General features: G+C 42.7%; 1 protein-coding gene across 4 annotated transcripts in view; it reads left to right on the top strand.

Annotated features, from left to right (window-relative positions):
- The window catches only part of CNTNAP5 (contactin associated protein family member 5), a 398232-nt gene that overhangs the window by 121055 nt on the left and 255917 nt on the right, over positions 1-21260 (top strand). For all 4 annotated transcript variants that reach the window (XM_044978589.1, XM_044978588.1, XM_044978587.1 and 1 more), the window contains exon 3: positions 593-786. In XM_044978589.1, the coding sequence (XP_044834524.1) occupies positions 593-786 (194 nt within the window). The remainder of the gene's footprint in view (positions 1-592; positions 787-21260) is intronic.

Raw genomic sequence — 21260 nt, 5'->3', positions numbered from 1 at the left:
CGGAGTGTGCAGCCCTGCCTGCCCGGAGTGCTGCTTTACCGCATTATATCTGAATTCGTGTTATATTGGGTCGCGTTATATCTGGGTAGAGGTGTATTTACAACTTGCAATTAAAGACTGCAATCAAGTATTCTATACAAGGTACAAGTCACAGTAGCTAACTCTTATGTGCGTCTTTCAAACCTTGCTATGAAAGAAACTATAAGAGAATGTTAAAACAAAACAGGGGCTATAAAGCTGCATCCCAGAGTCTGTACAAATACACGTTGCGGTAAGAAATGCATTTTTATGATGAAGTTGTAATCCTCGTTTTTTGAAGTGTGGTGACTGTCACTGGTTGACAGAAAGCAGAAATTGCCTAGGAATTTCCTTATTTAATGTGGACGTTTCATTTAATTAAATAAGCAACTGTAAACACGTGAGCTATTATATTTGCCAAGCATCTTATATATGAAAATAATAATTTTAAATTTCAGTAAAGTTGGGGCAAGTTTGTAATAAATTAAAATTATAAGATTTAAATGAGTTTTATTAATAACCATTTGGGTGCCAATGTTGAACTCCTAAGCCACCTTTCTCTGATGTCTCCTAGGAGCTGGTGGTTGGTCCCCATCAGAATCTAATCCGCAACAATGGCTTCAGATTGATCTGGGAGACAGAGCTGAGATTACAGCAGTCGCCACCCAAGGCAGGTACGGAAGCTCTGACTGGATAACAAGCTACATTCTAATGTTCAGCGACACAGGACGCAACTGGAAGCAGTACAGACAAGAAGACAGCATCTGGGTATGTCTAAGCTTTTTTTTTTGTGTGCAGATCAGTTGTTACAATTGAACTTGGCACGTTCCATGCAGATTTGCCCCTGATATTTAGCTTCAGACTAGTTTGGGGTTTGGACAAACAGTTTTTTCTTTATTTTAACAAGTTCCTACTTCGGAATAGATTTGGAAGCAGAATGGTTTAGCAGTGAAACCGGGGACTCCAACACACAATGAGTATTCTAATCCCCATTAGACCGCTGATTCTCTGTGTCGCGTTGCATTATGGACTGAGGCCTACACTGTGCTTCAGGCTACATGAACGCTCAGGGAAGTGAGACTCTTCCTTATGCGTTTGTGCACGGTGGAGTTTGCAGTTGGGTTATGTTGGGGTAAGTGGAGCTACCAGCCTTCATAATCCCTGCCTAGAGCAGGTGGGCAGCCAGTGAGCAAAGACTTGGCTATCTGCCCCTTCCCTGCTTGCTGGCCAGAGCAGCTGAGCCAGTGTGGGAACGGGTAATAATATGTTCCCAGTTTAGGAGGAGCCGGGTATGTCTGAGACACAGTAACTTTAAGGGTTGCTCCTGAACAGCTGTATTTTAGGCACAGTCTTGTGCACATAGCAGTGCATAAAGTCAGATTCCAGACTTCAGACTTGCTGTACCTCAAGCTAAATGCTTGAATATATCTGGTGCCCTTTTAAATGTTGGTGGATACTGTAATGAAACCAGCTTAGAGGCTATTAGCTGAATGAAGTAAAATCTCACCAGAAACACCAATACGAAGTAAGATATTGCCTGGAAAAGTAGAAAGGACGTTGCAAAAATCCTTCTTGTCATATATGAATATTTGTCTAAACTGTTATATGTGGTTTTTCCTTTTCCTTGCTATACCATTCATTCATGGGATCAATGTCCTACACAGTACTACAATGTGTGCTGATGCTCAGTAAATATATTCTGAAAATAAGGGATAAGATTAAGATGAGTGAACTTCAAAATGTTCTCAGCTGCTTTGGAACATTTTGCTGAAGGAACCATCTTGTAAATTTCACAAGAGCAGGTTATTCCATATACCTCATGGAATAACCTGGTGATTACAGATGAGCAGGGCTGCAGTAATAAGTGTTTTGTCTGTATTTCACTTCCACTTTTGGATAAATCCCAGGAAATAAAGAAGCATGCACAATATTAAAAGAAAGAGAGAGGTTAACCAACCTGTCTCCCATTCTCATTTGCACTGCTGTTTCACTGTGTGACTTGGAGAAAGTGTCTTATGCTCTCTGCACTTTCAGTTAGAAAATTTAGAAACAAAAGATGGGCTTAAAATGCAAAATTTAGGCCTGATTCTCCTCTCACAGTTACATAAATCAAGCAGACTCCATTCAAATCAATTAAACCACTCCTGTTTAAAGTGGAGTGAATTAAGTGCAAGGACCATTAGCAAAATTCAGCTTTTGATCTAGGTGTGGACTTTGAACACTGAAAGATTCGGGTCCAGTGTTTGGACCTTCTGAAGTTTGTCCAAGAATCCAAAATTATTCAATGTTTCCTCACCTCTTACTGCTGGTTATAAATAAAGGGTTATTTTCCATAAGTGTAAATTAATTTGCATTTCAAAAAATGGATTTTTTTTTCAAAACATGACTTGTTAGGACTGAACTTCCCTCCTTTTCAAAAACTTAGTACCAGTTTTTCCTTTAGTAAAGTTTTCTTCTAAAAGAGGAACTTAAAAGACAGCTGGTAAAATTCACAGTAGCAAATCTTCATGCCCTAAGGATCCAATTTAGAGAGTTTCTGATCTGGCACTGAGTCTTGCGTACCACAATAAGAATATGCCCAGTAGGCATTTAGCAGCAGATCAGGATTTATGAAGGAGTTGAACTCTCCCACGTTACTAAATAATCAGGCGTGAAGGTGCTTCTAGGAAAAACCTTGTGACACAACTTCTAAAGCCTCAGTAGGTCTGCAGACTTCCTATTTGAAGAGCAATGTTATAAAGTTTTGTGGTGCAAACAGTTTTAGAACAAATCTGAGATTATTTTTATAGCAATGGAAATGTGAAATAGAATTTGGGTAAGATGAAGGAAATGGTCCTGGCATTTTCTTGCTGCATGATAGCTTCCTAAACTCAAATGTTTGAAGTGACACCCAGCGATGCAGGATTAGGTCCCCATACCCAGGGTATAAGGTGAAATTCAGGTTAAGTTAGAGCTTCACCAAACTATTGTTTGATCAAGAGCTATACAAAATACACACAGTAAAAATTGAAATGATATGAAACATATTTGGTTTGCCGTTTCATTGGACTCAACACTCAGCCTTGCTTAATAGAAAATCTCATTAAGGTTCAAGAACTTTTACAGCTTCAGGTAGAAATAGTGAAATCCAACAATATTTTTGCGTGATTTTGATCCCAAATCAAGTGAATCTTGGTGATTGGGGTTGAGTTTCTCCTGGAGTGTTTCGGTTGTTTATACTGTAAACTCAAGGAGCATGAACCCTGCAGAAACTGAAACCCGACAGAGGTTATGACAAATGCAGGAGACAGTCTGTTCTAATTTAGGCTCTGTTCTCAGTCTCTTATGGGCCTGGGTAAGCATAGAATCATAGGACTGGAAGGGGCCTGGAGAGGTTTTCTAGTCCATTCCCCTACACCCCAGGCAGGCTATGTCCGCACTAGAGAGCTTACAACAGCATAGCGATACTGAAGCACCTGAGCCGCTATAGGATATCCCATGAAGCCACTCTATGCAGATAGGAGTGAGCTCTCCCATTGATATAATTAAACCACCCCAATGAGTGGTGGTAGCTGTGCTGGCAGGAGAGCATATCCCACCAACATAGCACTATCCACATCAGCGCTTCTATCGGAGTGTCTTATGTCGGTCAGGGTGGTTTTTTTTCACACCACTGAGCAACAAAAGTTTTACTGACAAATTGCTAGTGTAGATTTAGTCCTCTAGACCAGCTCAGACAGGTGTTTATCTAACCTGCTCTTAAAAATCTCCAATGATGGAGATTCTACAACCTCCCTAGGCAATTCATTCCAGTGCTTAACCACCCTGACAGTTAGGAAGTTTTTCCTAATGTCCAGCTTAAACTGCCCTTGCTGCAATTTCAACCCATGGCTTCTTGTCCTATTTTCAGAGGTTTAGAAGAACAATTTTTCTCCCTCCTCCTTGTAATAACATTTTATGTTTGAAAATTGTTATGTCCCCTCTCAGTCTTCTCTTTTCCAGACTAAATAAACCCAATGTTTTCAACCTTTCCCCAGAGGTCATGCTTTCTAGATCTTTAATCATTTTTGTTGCTCTTCCCTGAACTTTCTCCAATTCATCCACATCTTTCCTGAAATGTGACACGCAGAACTGGACACAATACTCCAATTGAGGCCTAATCAATAAAGAGTAGAGCGGAAGAATTACTTCTTGTGTAATGCTTACCATACTCCTGCTAATACATCTCAGACTGATGTTTTCTTTTTTTTGCAACAGTGTTACACTGTTGCCTCTTATTTAGCTTGTGATCCACTGTGACCCCCAGATCCCTTTCCACAGTACTTCTTCCTAGGTAGTCATTTCTCATTTTGTATGTGTTTGCAACTAATTGTTCTTTCCTATCTGGAGTACATTGCATTTGTCCTTATTGAATTTCATCCTTTTTACTTCAGACAGTTTGTCCACATCATTTTGAATTTTAATCCTATCCTCCAAAGCACTTGCAACCCCTCCCAACGTGGTATCATCCTCAGACTGTATAAGTCTACTCTCTATGCCATTATCTGAATAATTGTGAAGATATTGAATAGAACCAGACCCATAAGGACCACACTTGATATGACCTTCCAACTTGACTGTGACCCACTGATAGCTGCTCTCTGGGAACAGTTTTCCAGCCAGTTATGCACTCGCCTTATAGTAGCTCCATCTAGGTTGTATTTCTATAGTTTGTTTATGACAGAGTCATGCAAAACAGTATCAAAAGCCTGACTAAAGTCAAGATATGCCACATCTACTGCATGTCTATCCCCATCTATCCACAAGGCTTGTTACCCTATTAAAGAAAGCTGTTAGGTGGGTTTGACATGATTTGTTCATGACAAATCCATGCTGACTGTTACTTATCACCTTATTATCTTCTAGGTCTCTGCAGATTGATTGCTTAATTTGCTCCATTATCTTACAGGGTACTGAAGTTAAGCTGACTGCTCTGTAATTCCCTGGGTTGTCTTTATTCCCCTTTTTATAGATTGGCACTACATTTGCTCTTTTCCAGTCCTCTGGAATCTCACCCATCTTCCATGACTTTTCAAAGATAACCGTTAATGGCTCAGATATCCCCTCAGTCAGCTCCTTGAGTATTTTAGGATGTATTGCATCCGGCCCTAGAGACTTGATAATATCTAACTTGTCTAAGCAAGTTTTAACTTGTTTTTTCCCCCTATTTTAGTGTCTGATCCTGCCTCGTTTTCACTGGCATTCATTACATTCAATATCCAATTGCTACTAAACTCTTTGGTGAAAACTGAAACAAAAAGTCATTTAGCACTTCTGATATTTCCACACTTCCTGTTATCCCCTCCCCACCCCCTATTGAGTAACAGGCCTACACTGTCTTCCTCTTGCTTCTAATGTATTTGTGGAATGTTTTCTTGTTACCCTTTATGTCTCTAGCTAGTTGAATCTCATTTTGTGCCTTGGCCTTTCTAATTTTGTCCCTCCATACTTGTGTTATTTTTTGTAGGATTCTTTTTTGAGTTTCAGCTCATTGAAGATCTTCTGGTGAAGCCAGGGTGGTCTCTTGCCACACTTCCGATCTTTGCTATTGTGCACTTAATAATGTCTCTTTGGAAAACTGCCAACTCTCTTGAACGCTCTAGAATACATATAATGCAGAACATTTCAGCTGCAGCTCCAAAAATACAACCTGCATTTGGGGCTGGGAGTTAAGGTAATGTAGAAATGAACAGCAGCTCTGAACAAGCCTATGAGACTTCCTCCTTCAGAAGTCCTTTCCAACTACTTCAAAGTCCCTTTATGGTGTTAGAATAGCATAAAAGTTCTGTAGCATATCTGAGAATTGGGCCCAAAGATTCTTTAGCAGACTGCTAATAAGATAGGTTCTTATATACTGGTATACATGACTGGAATAAATTGCCTAGGGAGGTTGTGGAATCTCCATCCCTGGAGATATTTAAGAGTAGGTTAGATAAATGTCTATCTGGGATGGCCTAGACAGTATTTGGTCCTGCCATGAGGGCAGGGGACTGGACTCGATGACCTCTCGAGGTCCCTTCCAGAGTCTATGAATCTATGACCACATTACCAGTAAAATCCCCTTCTTTACTTTACAGAGATTACAAGGTTTATTATTCTCCTCTGAGGGCATGCATACAACTCCCATCAAGTTTAACATTAATGAGAGCTGCACAGACGGAGCGCGAGGAGAATCACAATACTGCTTATGTTTTCACTCGGTCTGTGTTTACGATGTTAGAAAATCCTGCAGCTGGAGTCGGAGACAAAATAGATTAGCCATTGAAAACCCGTTTTCCAAACCCATTTGTATTTAAATAATCCTGTTATGAAGAGACTTTGTGGTACACCTCAAACTAGGCTTACAATTATATTTTCAGTACGGATAAATCAGCCATGTGGGGACACACTGGCTACTGATTGAAAGACAAAAAGCATAAATCTTATTGCATGTAAAAAGGAAATCCTTTTTTTCTGTGTTTTTAAATGTTGAATAATTCAGAATTTACTTGACCTGGTTACACAACACAGCTGGGGTCTGTTCAAGTTGTGTATATCATTGCAACCAGGGGCGGCTGTAGCCATTTCGCCGCCCCAAGCACGGTGGCAGGCTGCGGGGGGCGCTCTGCCGGTCGCCGGTCCCGCGGCTCCAGTGGACCTCTCGCAGGCATGCCTGCGGATGCTCCACCGAAGCCACGGGACCAGTGGACCCTCCACAGGCACGCCTGTGGGAGGTCCACCGGAGCCGCCTGCTGCCCTCCCGGCGACCGGCAGAGCACCCCCCCGCAGCATGCCGCCCCAAACACGCGCTTGGCGTGCTGGGGCCTGGAGCTGCCCCTGATTGCAACTCTTGTGCATAAGTACAGGCAGCAACACAATCCTGCGTTAGTTTAGATAACATCTTTTCTACAACCTCTAACGCAAAATGCTTTAGAGAGTTAAAATACAAGCACACAGAAAGATGTAAAGAATAACCGAGGGAGAATGGACCGAAGGTGCCTAGGCAAGGGAGAAAAGAGACTTGCTCAGCTAAAATGTGAAAGAAAAAGGAGCCTAGGAAGTAGAGAAATAGAGGGAGGCTGTTCCGGATAATCAAAGCTGTACAGAAGAAGGCTCCCGTATCAGCAGGGGTGTGACTTTGTGGAGGGACATAAAGGAGGACAGTGGTAGAGATAGCAAAGAGGTGGTAAGAAGACCAGTTTAGACCCAGGTCCTGTGAAGTCTTATGCATGTGCATAAAGTTAAGCATGTGATTTGTCCCATTGGCTTCAGTGAGACTCCTCAGATGCACAACATTAAGTAGGTACCACAAGTGCTTGCAGCATTGGGTTCTTAGGCTAGTGCAACCCGGGGGAGGGTCGTTTTTAATTAGTTTGTAAATCTAGTGAAGTGCAGTAAAACTCTTATTTCTGCTGGAACTTCTTCCATGTTTGTGGAATTGTTTTGGTGAATTAATGATGGTGAATGTGTGAGACAGATATTGTGGTATCTTTGGGGGACCATATTGTATTAAGTCTATGAATGGTTTATGTATCACTGTGGGTCAGGGACTGTATGCCATGTAAGGCAGGGTGTGATGGTGGTGGGGAGTTACCATAGTTTCTTCAGGAACTCAAAACGGGTTGGAGTTTAAGGCTTGTGGCTGAAACTGTTAACAACTCCACAGAGGTACCTCCCTTGGGGTGACCTGCATATATGGGTACAAACTGGGTTTTCCAGAGACCAACAGATAAAGAGCATTTATGTAAAAAGGATGTGTTTAAACTGACCCCGGGCCTTCCTTTTGATTCATCAGCCGGATCAGACCTTCTGGGTACAGCCCATAAAACTGATGGGTGACCTCTGGTAAGCTTTTAGCATGCGTATAGGAATTGTTGTTTTCTCTGTTTTTGCCCTAAGAATAAAATGTGTTTTTGCTTTGTGAAGACTAGCTGGTAACTGGTATACAGTGTCATAGCTCCTGGAGAAAGATTAATCACAGGTGCCGGACCCCAGTCTCACCTGCTGGGGAAATCACAGTGTGGTGCAGAGGGACTGTATGTCTAACCCACCCTGACCTTGGAGGGAGAGAGACATGGGTCTCCACTTGAGATAGGTGATGGCAGGAAGCCTAGAAAGTCCTCAAGGAAGACGTGTGTGTGTGTGTGAGAGAGAGAGGAGCAGTTAACCCTGAAACTGTGACAATATTTTCATAGTGTTTAATCTTACTGTCGGATTTATAATGCTTTTCCATCACGGCTGGAACAGCAACAGGACTGGCAACAGTGTAAGAGCTGCTTTATGATAAGGCATTTTTAGCACCATGTCCTAAAACCTTCTTGCAAGGTCAGAGAGAAACCCTAGAAGCATTAGTGTTGAATTGTTTGAGTGCATTCTGCTTGGCTTAGGCATGGCAGAATTGGATTTTTATTTTTTTATATAATTTTAACAGAGTTTATTTTAAGCATTTTTTTCTATTTTATCAATTTTAGATATTCGTAGTAGTGGGAAATGATGGGGTTGGTCAGACAATAGGGGGACAGATAGTTAATGGCACACTGAGGTTCAAAAAGTTAAATTTAGAACCTGTAAAACACACATTGTCAACATCACATGTCAGAATATACAAAGTAAATATCCTTAAGTCAAACTAAGTTCTCAAGCAGTATTTCTTACTTCGCCTATGTGTAGATTTTTATTATCGATGGAAATATTTTTTTGGTTGGCTTGTGTGAACCTAAGAGCCCCTTAACGGAAGCTGGCAAAGAGACACCGAATATTGTCAGAATATTTTGTCAAACGATGTCTTGTAAGGTATCATAAAAACCAGTGACGCGCTGGTCATTAATAATATTGCATAAAGTATACACAGTTAGTGTATAAAGAATAAGGTATGTGTGCCGGAAATATGTTCCTAAAATATGTTCAGACCAAGCAATCTTGAGTAGAGTGAATGCACAAGTTGTTGTAGACAAAGGAATGTTGTTTTGCCTGTGGCTCTAATGTCAATTGACAAGGGGAGTCCAAAGACAATGGAAGTACATTTACATCTAAGGTAAACAAAGTGATTATATCAATTTGAAAAAGCCGATTGACCAGAGGATCAAATCACCGGCAGGGTAGAAGAACTGGGCTTGCTTTTCAAAGAATACATTTCAAAGATTTACTGGACTATAAAACGAAGGGAAGAGAACCCCTTAATTTTCTATCACTTAGGGAACAAAGGGGACAGCACCCTTTGATTCTGTGAACGTTGGATCCTCTGGCCTGGAGGTGCTAGTAACTGTGATGTAAGTGAAAAAACTGCTTAGGCAGAAAATTTAATTTACTGAGATTAGGTATTAGTCCCTAGGAAGTGTGTATTGGTTTGTTTGTAATCATACTTGTCTCTTCTTTCTTTAAATCACTTAACTCACTGGTCTTTATTAATAAATTAATTCTTAGTTTTACTATAAATGATCTCAGTGCTGTTATATTGAGGTATAGAGTGAGTCCTCAGCTAACCTAACAGGCTGATGTGTGTACTGTCTTTTTGGCGGCAGCAAGATTAATAATGTTTGTGAGCATCCTCATGAGAGGGACTGGATGCTGCAGAGAGAAGTCTCTGGGGAATTCATGAATTGGTGTTCACTGATTTAAGCTTGCTTTGCAGGTAACAAGCTGGCAGAGTTCCAAGGAGTTTGTTGTTGAGACAGACGGACTGGTATGGCAGGTTGCTGACATATAGGTCAAGCCTCAGCAAAACTCTCCCTTGCTGGGGCAGAGGGGTAACACATTGTGGTTATGATTCTGGGCATGCCGAGGGAAGTGTCATACAACCACTTACTGATTAAAAATCAAATCCTTCCAAGCCTGTTTATAATATCTCATTCTACTATAAATGTGTTTGGATGCGCTAATCGCCTTTGCATGCAGTAATTATCACCAGTCCAACTGGTGTTAGGTACTGCATACCCATGAATTATCACCATCTTCACCACCTCTGCTCTTGTGGAGAGAAGACAGGGAGGATTCCTAGTCTTGTGGCTATGTCCAACTAGGAAAGAAGGTGCTGGGCCTGTCTTGGCGTGCCAAGTGAAGGTACAGCCTTCCAGAGACTCCCTTCTCAGCTGCTCTTTCACCTTGCAATCTGTGACAGTTAAGTGTATGGCAGGTCATCCTGGATCCCCTTTGGGATCACTGCATGATTAGCACTAACTTGGGACTGATTCTAACATTGGGACATGGCTAATCCACTTCTAGTTCAGATTCACATTACCAGGCCAATGGTTCTTGTAACTCATGCCTCTTCCAGACATAGTTAGGCAGAGCCTTCTAGGAAGGGAGTGATTAAGATCCAAATACATCTTCATTTGTAATTTGTTCTACATGGAGTTACTCCTGGGGACCATTTATTATTATTATTATTTATTTGTAGTATCTAGGACCTCTAGCCATGGACCAGGGCCCCAGTGTGTTGGGCACTGTGCAAACACAGAACAAAAAGACAGCCGCTGCCCCAAGGAGCTTACAGTCTAAGTATAAGACAAGAGACAACACATGGCTACAAACAGACGTATAGGGGAGTACAAGGAAACAATACCGGGGATGGGCAGTGGGCACAGCACACCAGCAATCTAACAATTTAGAGACTGAAGAGACTGCTTATGTGGTATCTTGGTGTGTTGTGAGGCTTGGTCATTACAGTGATGCTCTAAATTCTGCAGTGATGCTGTGGAACCACAAGGCCAGCTAACTGAGACACCCACAGTCTGCCTGTTCAGACTTTCGATGCATGTTGCAAAGCCCGTGTTTTTCCCCCTCCAGGCTTCTGTTAAGGGGGGTAGGTTGAAGACTGATTGGTGGTAGAATATGGTTAACAACATTGATTACTTTCAGTTTGGAGGACCTTGGCCAGCCAGTTCATTTCAGTTCATTGTTCGAATTTCATTTCTGGTTTAGGTACTGCATTGTGAGCAGGATCAGCTCTAGGCACCAGCCAAGCAAGCTCGTGTTTGGGGCGGCAGATTCTATGGGGCGCCATTCCGCCTAATCCTAGGCTGCTTTTTTTGGTTCGCCGATCCAGCCACTCCGTAGGGGGCGGCGGCGCGGAGGAGGGGAGCGCCCTGCCAGGAGCAGGCTACGGGCTCCGTCTGCCCCAGCCGGTGCCGGGTCTGCAGCAAGCCTGACAGCCTGTGTCCTTCCCTCCCCGCCGACCAGAGCAGCGCGGAGCCCGCCCGGCAGGTGGCGCGGCGGGAGGGGCTGTGTGGCGAGTGCCCCACTGAAGCCCTGGCCGCCTCCCTTCTCTCCCTCCCCCCGCTAGCCAGGGCACGTCTGCAGCGCAGGGAGTGCCCCTGCACCCGTGCTCCGGCCACGACACAGGTTTGTGTTTTTTGGTTTTTTTGTTTTTTTTCTCCCCCCTGCTTTGCCACTCCGGCTGTGCCATTTTTTTTGGAGGGGGGGGAGAGGGCAAAAAAGCCAGAGCCGGCCCTGACTGTGAGACACATGAAGCTGTAGATTTGTGCCTTCTAATTTATCAATAAATATAGACCAAATAGTCCTTCAAGCCATTTATGGTTTGGTGCTGTTGACCAGTTCTTTTCCCTGCTACCCAGAATGCACAGGTTCACAGACAGACTCTGGAGCTGAAGAAGTATGTCGTTTATTTGCTGCTTCAGTGAGTGATCAGTCCACTGAAACAGGCCAGAGCATAGGGTTAAATGCTAGTGCACACCCACATTCAGTCGCTCGCCTTAAATACATTATTACAAAGGTATGTATTCTATATTGTATAAACACTTTCCTGCCTAATTCTAAGGTTAGTTTGCTAACTCAGTTGTGTACCTGATTGGATCGCTGACCGAGTTGTTCACCTGATCAGGTTGCTGACCAAACTTTTCACCTGGCTGTTCTTGTTCCTTACCAGACAAGCAGGCATCTTTTCATATGTCCCAACTCCTAAAATATACATTCTACATATCACATCCTACAGGTGCCGAGAGAGAGAAAATGACCATTTGCAAATAGATTAAAATGAGAAGGAGGTAGGTGTGGGGTGATGCACAGGCTATGAAGCCTACTTGCTAAGGGGAAACGGATCATTAATTTGTGTATAGCAAACAATTTCCGAAGATTAGCCAAATAAAAATGTCCCAGGGATAAAGCACTAAAGCTGATCCGCCCACAGCTGAAAGCCATTTGGAAACAATAACAGTTGGAATGACTGCAGGGCTGTGGAGAGAAGTTACTTTCCACCTGAATTGCTTCCTTAGTGAATCTGCTTTGCAGATGGGTTAGAGAGGGATCAACTGGGAAAAATTATTTGCAGAATACAAAACACAAATATTTTCTTCTTTGATTTTCCCACTGAAACCTGTGTTAATTTCTATGGCCCTTCTGGGTCATGTTAATTTGGATTGAATGGCTTATGAGAGTGGTTAACGAGATATTGGAGCCTTTCACTCATGAAAAGCCTGTTAAAATCTAGTGGAAGCGTAACAGAATGATGCTAACAATATAAAAAGCACCGTTGTGTATGCTGCTTGGCACTGAATGGGCAAAGAGAACCACTGCCATCTCTGGGGGTTGTACTTCCAGGCTAGGGTCAAGATTTCTTGACAAGGCACCATGGATGAAGCTTGCATTGCTTCTGCCCATGATGTGCCTCTTTCCTGGACACCTGGAAGACTTCAGATCACAGCACCGTTCATAAGAATTGGCTACACGAACTCTTCAAGGCATTGATCCTTCTTTGCAAGTTGGTCCTTTCTAGTGAATATGTATATTTTGGCTAGCTTTACCCCAGATGCAACTTTTAGATAATCTTTCCACCTCTTGGCTCATAGAGCCGAGAGACGCTTGCCAAACTCTTCTGGTTTGACTGGGACTGTCCAGGTTTTCGAGGGTTATATATTTATGTTAGTACCCACTTCATGCTGAACACTCTCCAAACACCAGAAGATGGTTCCTGCCCTGAGGAGCTTGCGGTCAAACAAGAACAAACCCGTAGGCCGTGGTTAGCAGAAATGGAATGGGAACTAGAATGGGCAAACTACATACAAATCAGCCTAAGTCTCTGTAGGTACCATGGCAGTGTGGATCTTTTAAAGAAGGAACTGAATACAGACCTAGTAGAGAATGAGGGGAATGCGCAAAGGGAGGTGGTATGGCATGAAGGGCAGAGTGTGTGAGAAGTGCTACCAAAAGGGTGGACAAGGCTGGGAGCAGTGTTGAAGAGGAGGGGTAGGGAATTTAATTGGAAGCCTGATGAGGGAGATGAGTCACGAATGAAGAGCGACCCAGAGCTCTGAAGGTGGTGACAAGGAGCTTAAATGCGCAGGTGCATTTGCTGATGGCGAGGCAGTGGTGGGGATTCAAAAAGGAGCGTGCTGTATGAAACTCATGGGCAAGGAAGAGGAGTTGAGTGGCTGCATTGTGTCTATGGACTGCATGGGGGTAATGTGCATACCTGGGAGGCTAGGGAGGAGGCAGAGGATGCAGTAGTTGAGATGGGATGCAATGAGGGTCTGAGGGAGAGGTGTGGCTGTGGGGAAGTAATGATAAGAACTGATCGTGTTGCTCCTGAGATGGAAGAAGAGTTGGGATTTAGATCAGACCTGGACCTCCTGGGCTGCTGGTGGAGTGACTTGTCTTTTTTCTAAAGCATAGTTCCTGCCACTAGATGGTGCTATTCTGAGCAGGTGGATGAATTCTCTCCCTACTCCCACTCCATATGCTTAAAGCACACACAGGAAAGGCAGAGGCAGTGCAAAGCAGCTGGACCAGGGGTTGAGGGTCTAACCTGCTGCCTTCCTCCAGCATTTACTTTATACTGTACATTTCCGCAACACCTAGACAAGAGATGAGGGAGCTTGGGGGAGGGTCTGAATTCTGCCAAACCTTTGCCGATTTCTGAAAAGCTCTGGATATTTTAATTTAAAGACTTCTCATAAATCTCCCAGCCCTATGGTTTTCCCAGGGAAATACTTCAGATTGCATTGAAATGTCTCTACCTGAGTGAGGCAATTGCTCCTTCTCTTAAAACATGAGCAAAAGAGCTGACATTTAGCCCATCCAAGAACAGAGGAAGAAGGAATGATGTTGTCACTCGTACTTCTGACCTCAACTCCCTGTTTATCTTAAAAGGGACAACAATGAAAAAGTATCTGGGCATCAAAAGGTCTAGTAATTACACGACAAACTGAACCTTCAGGTGAAGGTCTGATATTCCCCAGAACATAGACATGTAAATTTGCTGAATCGGGGCCAGAATGCAGAGATTTCTACTATGTGTGCATTGCTTATCTGGGGTGCATTCTCCATACACCAGTGATTCATTATGCTTTAGGGCTGGTTGAAACACAAGCGCATGTAATATGCTTCCTTGCAAAATAAGTCACTTGATTTTATTGATCTGTTCTCAAGACAAAACAGGATCATTAATGAGGGCCTGTAGCAGGGTGGATCCCTGCTCCTGGTTTTAAGGGGGTTTAAAAGCGGCTTGACAGGGCTTGAGAGCTGCTGCTCTCAAAGCTGGGCTGATTGGGGAAGTAGCCGCAGCTGGGCCACACCCCAATCAGGCCACAGCTGGCCCCTATAAAAGGCTGTGAGCCAGGAGCCCAGTCAGACTCTCTCTCTCTCTCGGGAGATGGGCCTGGCTGCAGGGAACTGAGACAAGGTACCTAGGGTGAAGCAGGGCTGGGGAAAGGCAGAGGAGCTGGGGAAGCTCCAGCCTGGAAAGCCCCAGGTTGCGGCCTAGCATAGGGCAAAAGGTACTGGGGGTTGCAGGGGGCAACCTAGGGGTAGGTCAAAGCAGCAGGTCCAAACCCCCTTTGCTGATGATGAGTGCTGGCTACTGCAGTCTGCCCCAGCGAACGGGGGCTAGATAGAGACTGGGCAGTAGCCAATACTGAGGCGAAGTGGGGATAGTAGGAAGGGGAAACCCAGTTAAAGGTTAAAGGGGCACCGGGGTCCTGGGAGGGACACGGGGCCAGTAGAAAACCAGGTGGATCACTGGCCTGCAGAGGGCGCTCCCGGGCTGGAAAGAGCTAATTCCCCAGAGTCACCAGCAGGAGGCGCCGCAGGGGTGAGTCCAACCTGTTACAGGGCCCAATTCTCCTCCCATGCTCATGGACTTAAACGGGAAGAGAACTGCAAACAAATATTGGACCAAATCGTGAGCCCCTGTAAATTGGTGTCAATCCATAGAAGTCAGAGCTGAGGTTCCCAGCACCTCCCTGTGACATCTGCTCATACAGCACTTGTCCCTTCTGTTAATGTGGCTGTGCTGATTTACACTAGCTGAGGGTCTAGCCCATCATGTTGAATTTGAGTTGGTGAACAATATCTGCTGTAAATCTCTCCGGAATTTTTCAGGGAGGAAATTCTCAAGTAAACCACCTCTGCACAGAGGGCTACCTATGTACTTGAAGGTTGACATTCAGTGCTCGTGCTATTCCGTTCCTGGTTCTGCAGAGACTGCCAGTTAAGTGTGAATGTTGGCGTGTCTTTGTGAAGTGGTTACATTCCTCTGTGGAGCAGCAGATATATCATGATTGGGATTAAGCTGTCTAGAAATTAAAGGAGAGTTCAACATGTTAACCCATAACACACGAGATCCAGAATGTCAAAAAACAAGCAAACAAAAAGAATTTCCAAGTAAGAGGTCTCTCTAATCTTATCCAAACCTCTAAGCAAATTATGTAAACTGATGGACTCTTGTATGTATCAGAATTTGGCCTAAAAATATTAGCAATGAGCCAGTTTTCCACTATAAATATTTGAAATCCATCAATATAGAGCAGGTCACCCAGAAATGATTTTTTTTATTACTTTCTGTAAGTGTCTGTCTCTGTGTCTATCTCTAGCAAGCTTTCCCCTGTTCTTTCATACTAGAATTGGAGCTTAGCTTTGTGGCCTGGGGAGCAGGAGTCCAATGGGGAAGAGAAACAAAACCCAAAAGCAGGCAGGCATGTAGATGATTTATGGAGAGACCTCTGATGCATTAAAACCTCATTTTCCTTAGTGTATTTGTCAAGAGTATCCCTTAGGGCTATATGGACATCCTAGTCTCATATCTTATACAGCATCACCCAAAGCCCATTAAATTCATTGAGGGTCTTCGTGTTGTCTTCCATGAGCTCTGAATCAGGACCAGAAGGACAAAGACAAAATACTTCAGCTGAAAGCCCTCCTGATAATTCTTCCCAGGTGGAACGGAGAATACCAATTATTATTTTTTCCTCCTTCTATAACTGCTGTACTCTGAACTTTCTTTTTTAACTCAGTTTACTACCCTGAATGTTAACTCCTGGATCATCTTGTGCAGATGAAAAGATGGCGTTAGGGTGTGGGGGGAGAACTTTCCAGCCAGTCATCCAATTAGAATTCATTTGACAAGTAGTACTTTGTCATCTTTGTACCAAGCCAGGAATGCTGAAGAGGCAGGACCTTGTTTGCCATTCCAAAAATACACCCTTGTAGAATAATAATTGTATCCTTTTTTTTTTCCTGTTAGCTTCAGCGTAATATAGATTTATTATTCATAGGATGGAGAAGAGGGTTTTTTTTTTTTTTTTTTACATGTAGAAAGAGCTTTAAAATTATTTACTGTTCTCATTATTATTATTATTAGGAAGCAAGTTTTATCAGATCCTTTTTGTAACTGTCAAAGCCTCTACTTTAATATTCCAGTTTTTGAAATACTGTTCCCAATTGCTTAGAATAGGCAAAGGATACACATAAGAGAGATATTTAATATATGCTCTGTTGCCTAAGTGCAAAAAAAAAAAAAAAAGAGAGAAACCGTAAGAGTGCTGAAATCTTTTTTTAATACATGAAAATATTATGCTTAGTATAAAGGACAGTGTGTGGGTTGATTCTTTTTTTTTTTCGTTTTTTTCCCAGCCACTACAAAGAAGAATTATTTGCATTCAGTGACTTTTGAATTTTTATGTAGCATGAAAGTTTAAAATTAAAATGCAACCATTCACCTTGAGGATCATTGTTTTGATTAATTTTAATTCAAAATGTTACTTTCTTGTAGGCAAAAAGTCTTATAAAAAGACTCTTCCTCCTCTTCATGGAGGAAGAGAAAACCCCAAATTTCGAGGTATCAGCAGAATGAATAAACCTATCAGTGCTTCTTTGGAATGTGCCATGTTTATTAGGTTGTGACTTAATTGTGAAGTTTAAATATGTATCTGACACTTTGGAAGAGCTAAACATCTCAGGCTTACAGGATTCAGCTGAAATTTCTGGTGTCGTTAGTCAACTTTGAACAATTGAGGAATGGAAAATTGGTGAGCAAACCAATATGTAGGGAAGCACTTCTGTAGTATTAGTTGGAAAGGACTTGTATGGGTTACAGAGTAGATAGCCACTGGGTATGGTGGAAATATAGGTCTGGGAAGATTCTGAAGTTTCCATACATAGGTTAACTTTTACAGCTGTGAGAGTATGGGGGAGACTTGCCTCACTAAGGTAACTTGACTCACGAATAAAAACTAGTCGAGCTTGTGAGCCCAGGGAGCGCTTAATTCAAGTTACTTACTTTTGCTTTAAAATATGCAGGCTCCCAGACGAGCTATGAGGACAGACAAGGCCTCCCTGGAGCAGATTCTTGCTTTCCTCAGAGTGGGTTTTGTGGGCTTTGGAGAATTTATGGTGAAAGCTTGAATGCTGCAGAGTGTTTCATGTGTAGGTTCAGTTCTCAGAAGTAATGATTTCATTTACAGCAAGATCCGTTTTGGAAATTAGACCCATCAATTTAAAATGTGCCTGGCATCTACATCCCCACTTGGATGCTAAGTCAAAAAAGCATCTGAGCCTGGGCCTTATAATTTAAACTGGCAGTTCTGAGAAGCCTAAACATCCTCAGGAAGAGGATTGTTTTGAAGATTAAAGCTGGTGCCCAGAAATTCTGTAATTTTTCTCTCCCTAAATCCCTCCCAATCCCAAAAGCTGAAGTCAGACGAGGTGTAAGCAATACTGACTGCCCTGGTGTTGTAGTCATTTACCACTGGTCAGAATTTGTCCCTTAACAGTATGTCTACATGGCAAGTAATACTAGATAAGGTCTAGATAATACTTAGTCCTGATTTGAGTGCAGGGCCCTGGACCAGATGACCTCTCGAGGTCTCTTCCAATCCTGCAGTTCTAAAAGTGAAGGTAGGATGGTAGGCCAGATAGGCAGACCCATGACCGGTTTCATCTAGATAGCATGTATAAAAATAGTAGTTGTAGACATGGTGGCACAGATTTCCGTACAGGGTGGGAACCCCAAGTATGTACCCAGAGTCCAGGGCAGAGTTGTACTCTGGTCGATAGCCAATGTTGAAGTCTACACCACCATGCCAGTGCTACTATTGTTACCCATGCTAGCTAAAGGTATGCTTATCCATGGTACAGTCAGACCTTCACTTGAAGTGAAGACGTATCCTGAGGTAGGGGTGACTGGATGTCCCGATTTTATAGCAACAGTCCTGATATGTGGGGCTTTGTCTTACGTAGGTGCCTATTCCCCACCCCAATTTTTTCACACTTGCTATCTGGTCACCCTAATCCTTAGGATATATACACAGCAGCTGGGAGGTGTGATTCTCAGCTCAATTGTATATGTGCTAGCTCTGCTTTAGCTACTGCCTAAAAATAGAAGCATGGCTGAGGCAGCTTGGGCTAGCCAGCCATGTATGGACCCAGGGGGTCCCGTGGGATTGTACTCAGGTGGCTAGCTTGAGTCACCATCTTTGCCAACACAGCCACATGCTGTTTTTAGTGAGTTAGCACTGCTCGAGCTAGTGCGTCTGCCTACCTGAGCTGGGAATCGCACTCCACAGCTGCTGTGTAGACACAACTGAGTTTTGTTAAGCTGCTTCTTCCCCAGCCACTGCCTCAGGGAAAGGCAGAAAGCCTGTTTGCCCCTTAGAACAATAAGAGAACTAGGAGCTCTGCTGCTGGCTTGGTTTGAAGGCCTTCTGAAAGGGGTCTTTTTTTTTGTTAGTTTTGGTTTTGGCCTCCCTCTTTGCTAATCCTCTAGACTCTTCTTTCCAGTCTCCTTTCTCATTTATTTCTTCTCTTTCTTCCTTATCCCTCGGTTTCCCCTTTCTTTTCTTATCTTTTCATTTCCTTCAGCAACTCTCATTTCCTACCAGGCTTTAGAGTTAATGTCCCAGCGAGCTTACCCTGGGAACAGGGGATGGCAACATAAATATGCAAAGTGGATTGTGGGTCTCATTGGTGTAGGCAACAGTATGATATATGACCTACGGCTCTGTGATAGTCTGCATTTCTCCCCACATTTTCCCCTTCCAACCTACGATAGCTGCATCCAAAGGGCAAAGACCCCAGTTTCTTGTAGCTGAAAGTAGCAAACAAACTGACATCTTCATCAACAGACTTGAGTTTCAACAATGTAAGTTGACTAAAGATCTATAATTTTTTAATAAATAAATAAATAACGTAGCCACACAACTTACTCCTCAAGTAAGAGCAATAATGGACATAGACATCCTACAAAAAAAATGGAAGAAAGTGATATATATTAACAAGCAAGGTAAACCTTTTTTCTGATATAGATGGCTGAACGTGGACCTGTCTGCTGCTGGTAGTGATAAACTTCAATATAATGCTTTCTTTCAATACCGTCATCCAACTCATCCATGATGATAATAAATTGACTCAGTATTAATGGAGTGTGACTGTACCTCTGCAGAGGTACAGAGAGTTGCATGACCTAGTGTCAATAAAGGAGATTAACCATGAAAACCATAAAGGAGGACAGAAAAAAAAGCAGCCTTTTGAAAAGATAAGCAGAAAAGAGAAGAGCAGGATGCGTGACTATCAGGCTCCAGGAAGTTAGGTCAAGCAGTTGCAATATGTGCAAACTTTGCTAGTGATGAAAATGCTTTTGGTAAAGCAGTTTAATCTAATGATATTAAAAACTGAGTGTGAAAAGAAGCAAGTTCCCTCTGCCATGAAGTGAAATATGGCAATGAAGCTCCCAAAGGATAGATGTCCCATAATCATTTGGGGATATGCCTAAATTGGAGAAGCAGCTGCGATTCAGTTTCTGCTTTGGTCATCTGCCTAGGTTAGAGAAATACCGTGACATTGAGAACAGAAGAAGAATTAGATTATGCTAGCATTGAGTTCCAGGCTAAAGTTCAGAGTTCAGTCTCTGTTCCATATGTAATTCTCAAATGGAAACAGTGCCTTTTATCATAGGGCCAGGTTTTTTTATAATTTTACTGACATCATCTAGTACCATCCTTTGTGACTTTTTTCCCCATGAACATCAATGGGATTACTCAACTAGTAAAGAACTACAGCACCTGAGTAAGGGCATTAGTCTGTGATGCTGAAAACCCTTGGGTGCTTAATTTAAGCTCAGTGGGACTATATGTACATGCTTCAAGTTAGGTACATGCATACATTTTACAATATTGGGGCATAGATTGTAAGTTTTTAAAGTTAGAGACCAGGGGTTGAAATCCTTGATACCCATGGCAAAATTTCCATTGACTTCAGTGGAGCCAGGATTCCACCCCATATTTCTTTGTGTCTGTCTATACAGTACATAGCACTTTGGGTGGTGCTGTTATAACAGTGACAACTGGATTGAGTTGCTCTTCACCCATTTTCTCTTATCCTTCTGTTTTGTTCTTCTTTCTTTCCATAGGACATTGTGTGCTTCCCTGCCTAGTTAGCTTCAGACACCTCTTCTCAGGGAGTATTTTTCTTTTCTTCTTCATTTCTCATGGCTGGTCAGACAGAAATAAAAAAAAAGAAACACAAAATGTTTTGTATACACCCCAGTCCTTCAAAGAGAACTGCAGGGCTGAGCCCAAGTGCATCTCGTTTCAGAACAAGGCCTTCCTACCACCATGTGGCTTGGTTTCTTCTCTTCAAAGCATCATCTTAGTCAGAAGGCCTGCTATTGCCTTAGTAGGTGGTTAAAAGCATGCAATGTTTTCACATCCATTAACCTTTTTAGCTTATGGTCTTGCAAAATGTGAATGTACTATTCCAGTATGTGGATTACATGATTATGGTAAGAACAGATCATTGCGAAGGTCAAGAGAAATAAATGGTGACTTGCAGGGCATGTTGTTGCAACATTAAAGGTAAATACCAGTTATTGAAAAAGTCTGAACATGTTAGCAGCAAACAAACAGGTGCAGTAATCTATGTGTGGTAGAGTGAAATAGGGATGGAAGAGTGAACAGAATTTCAGGGTGCCATGGCTGAGAAGACAGTGATGAGTATGACTTATAATGACCATGATACAA

This window comes from Mauremys mutica, chromosome 10, assembly GCF_020497125.1.
Source record: "Mauremys mutica isolate MM-2020 ecotype Southern chromosome 10, ASM2049712v1, whole genome shotgun sequence".
Taxonomy (NCBI): Eukaryota; Metazoa; Chordata; order Testudines; family Geoemydidae; genus Mauremys; species Mauremys mutica.
This window is presented reverse-complemented; position numbering and strand designations above follow the sequence as displayed.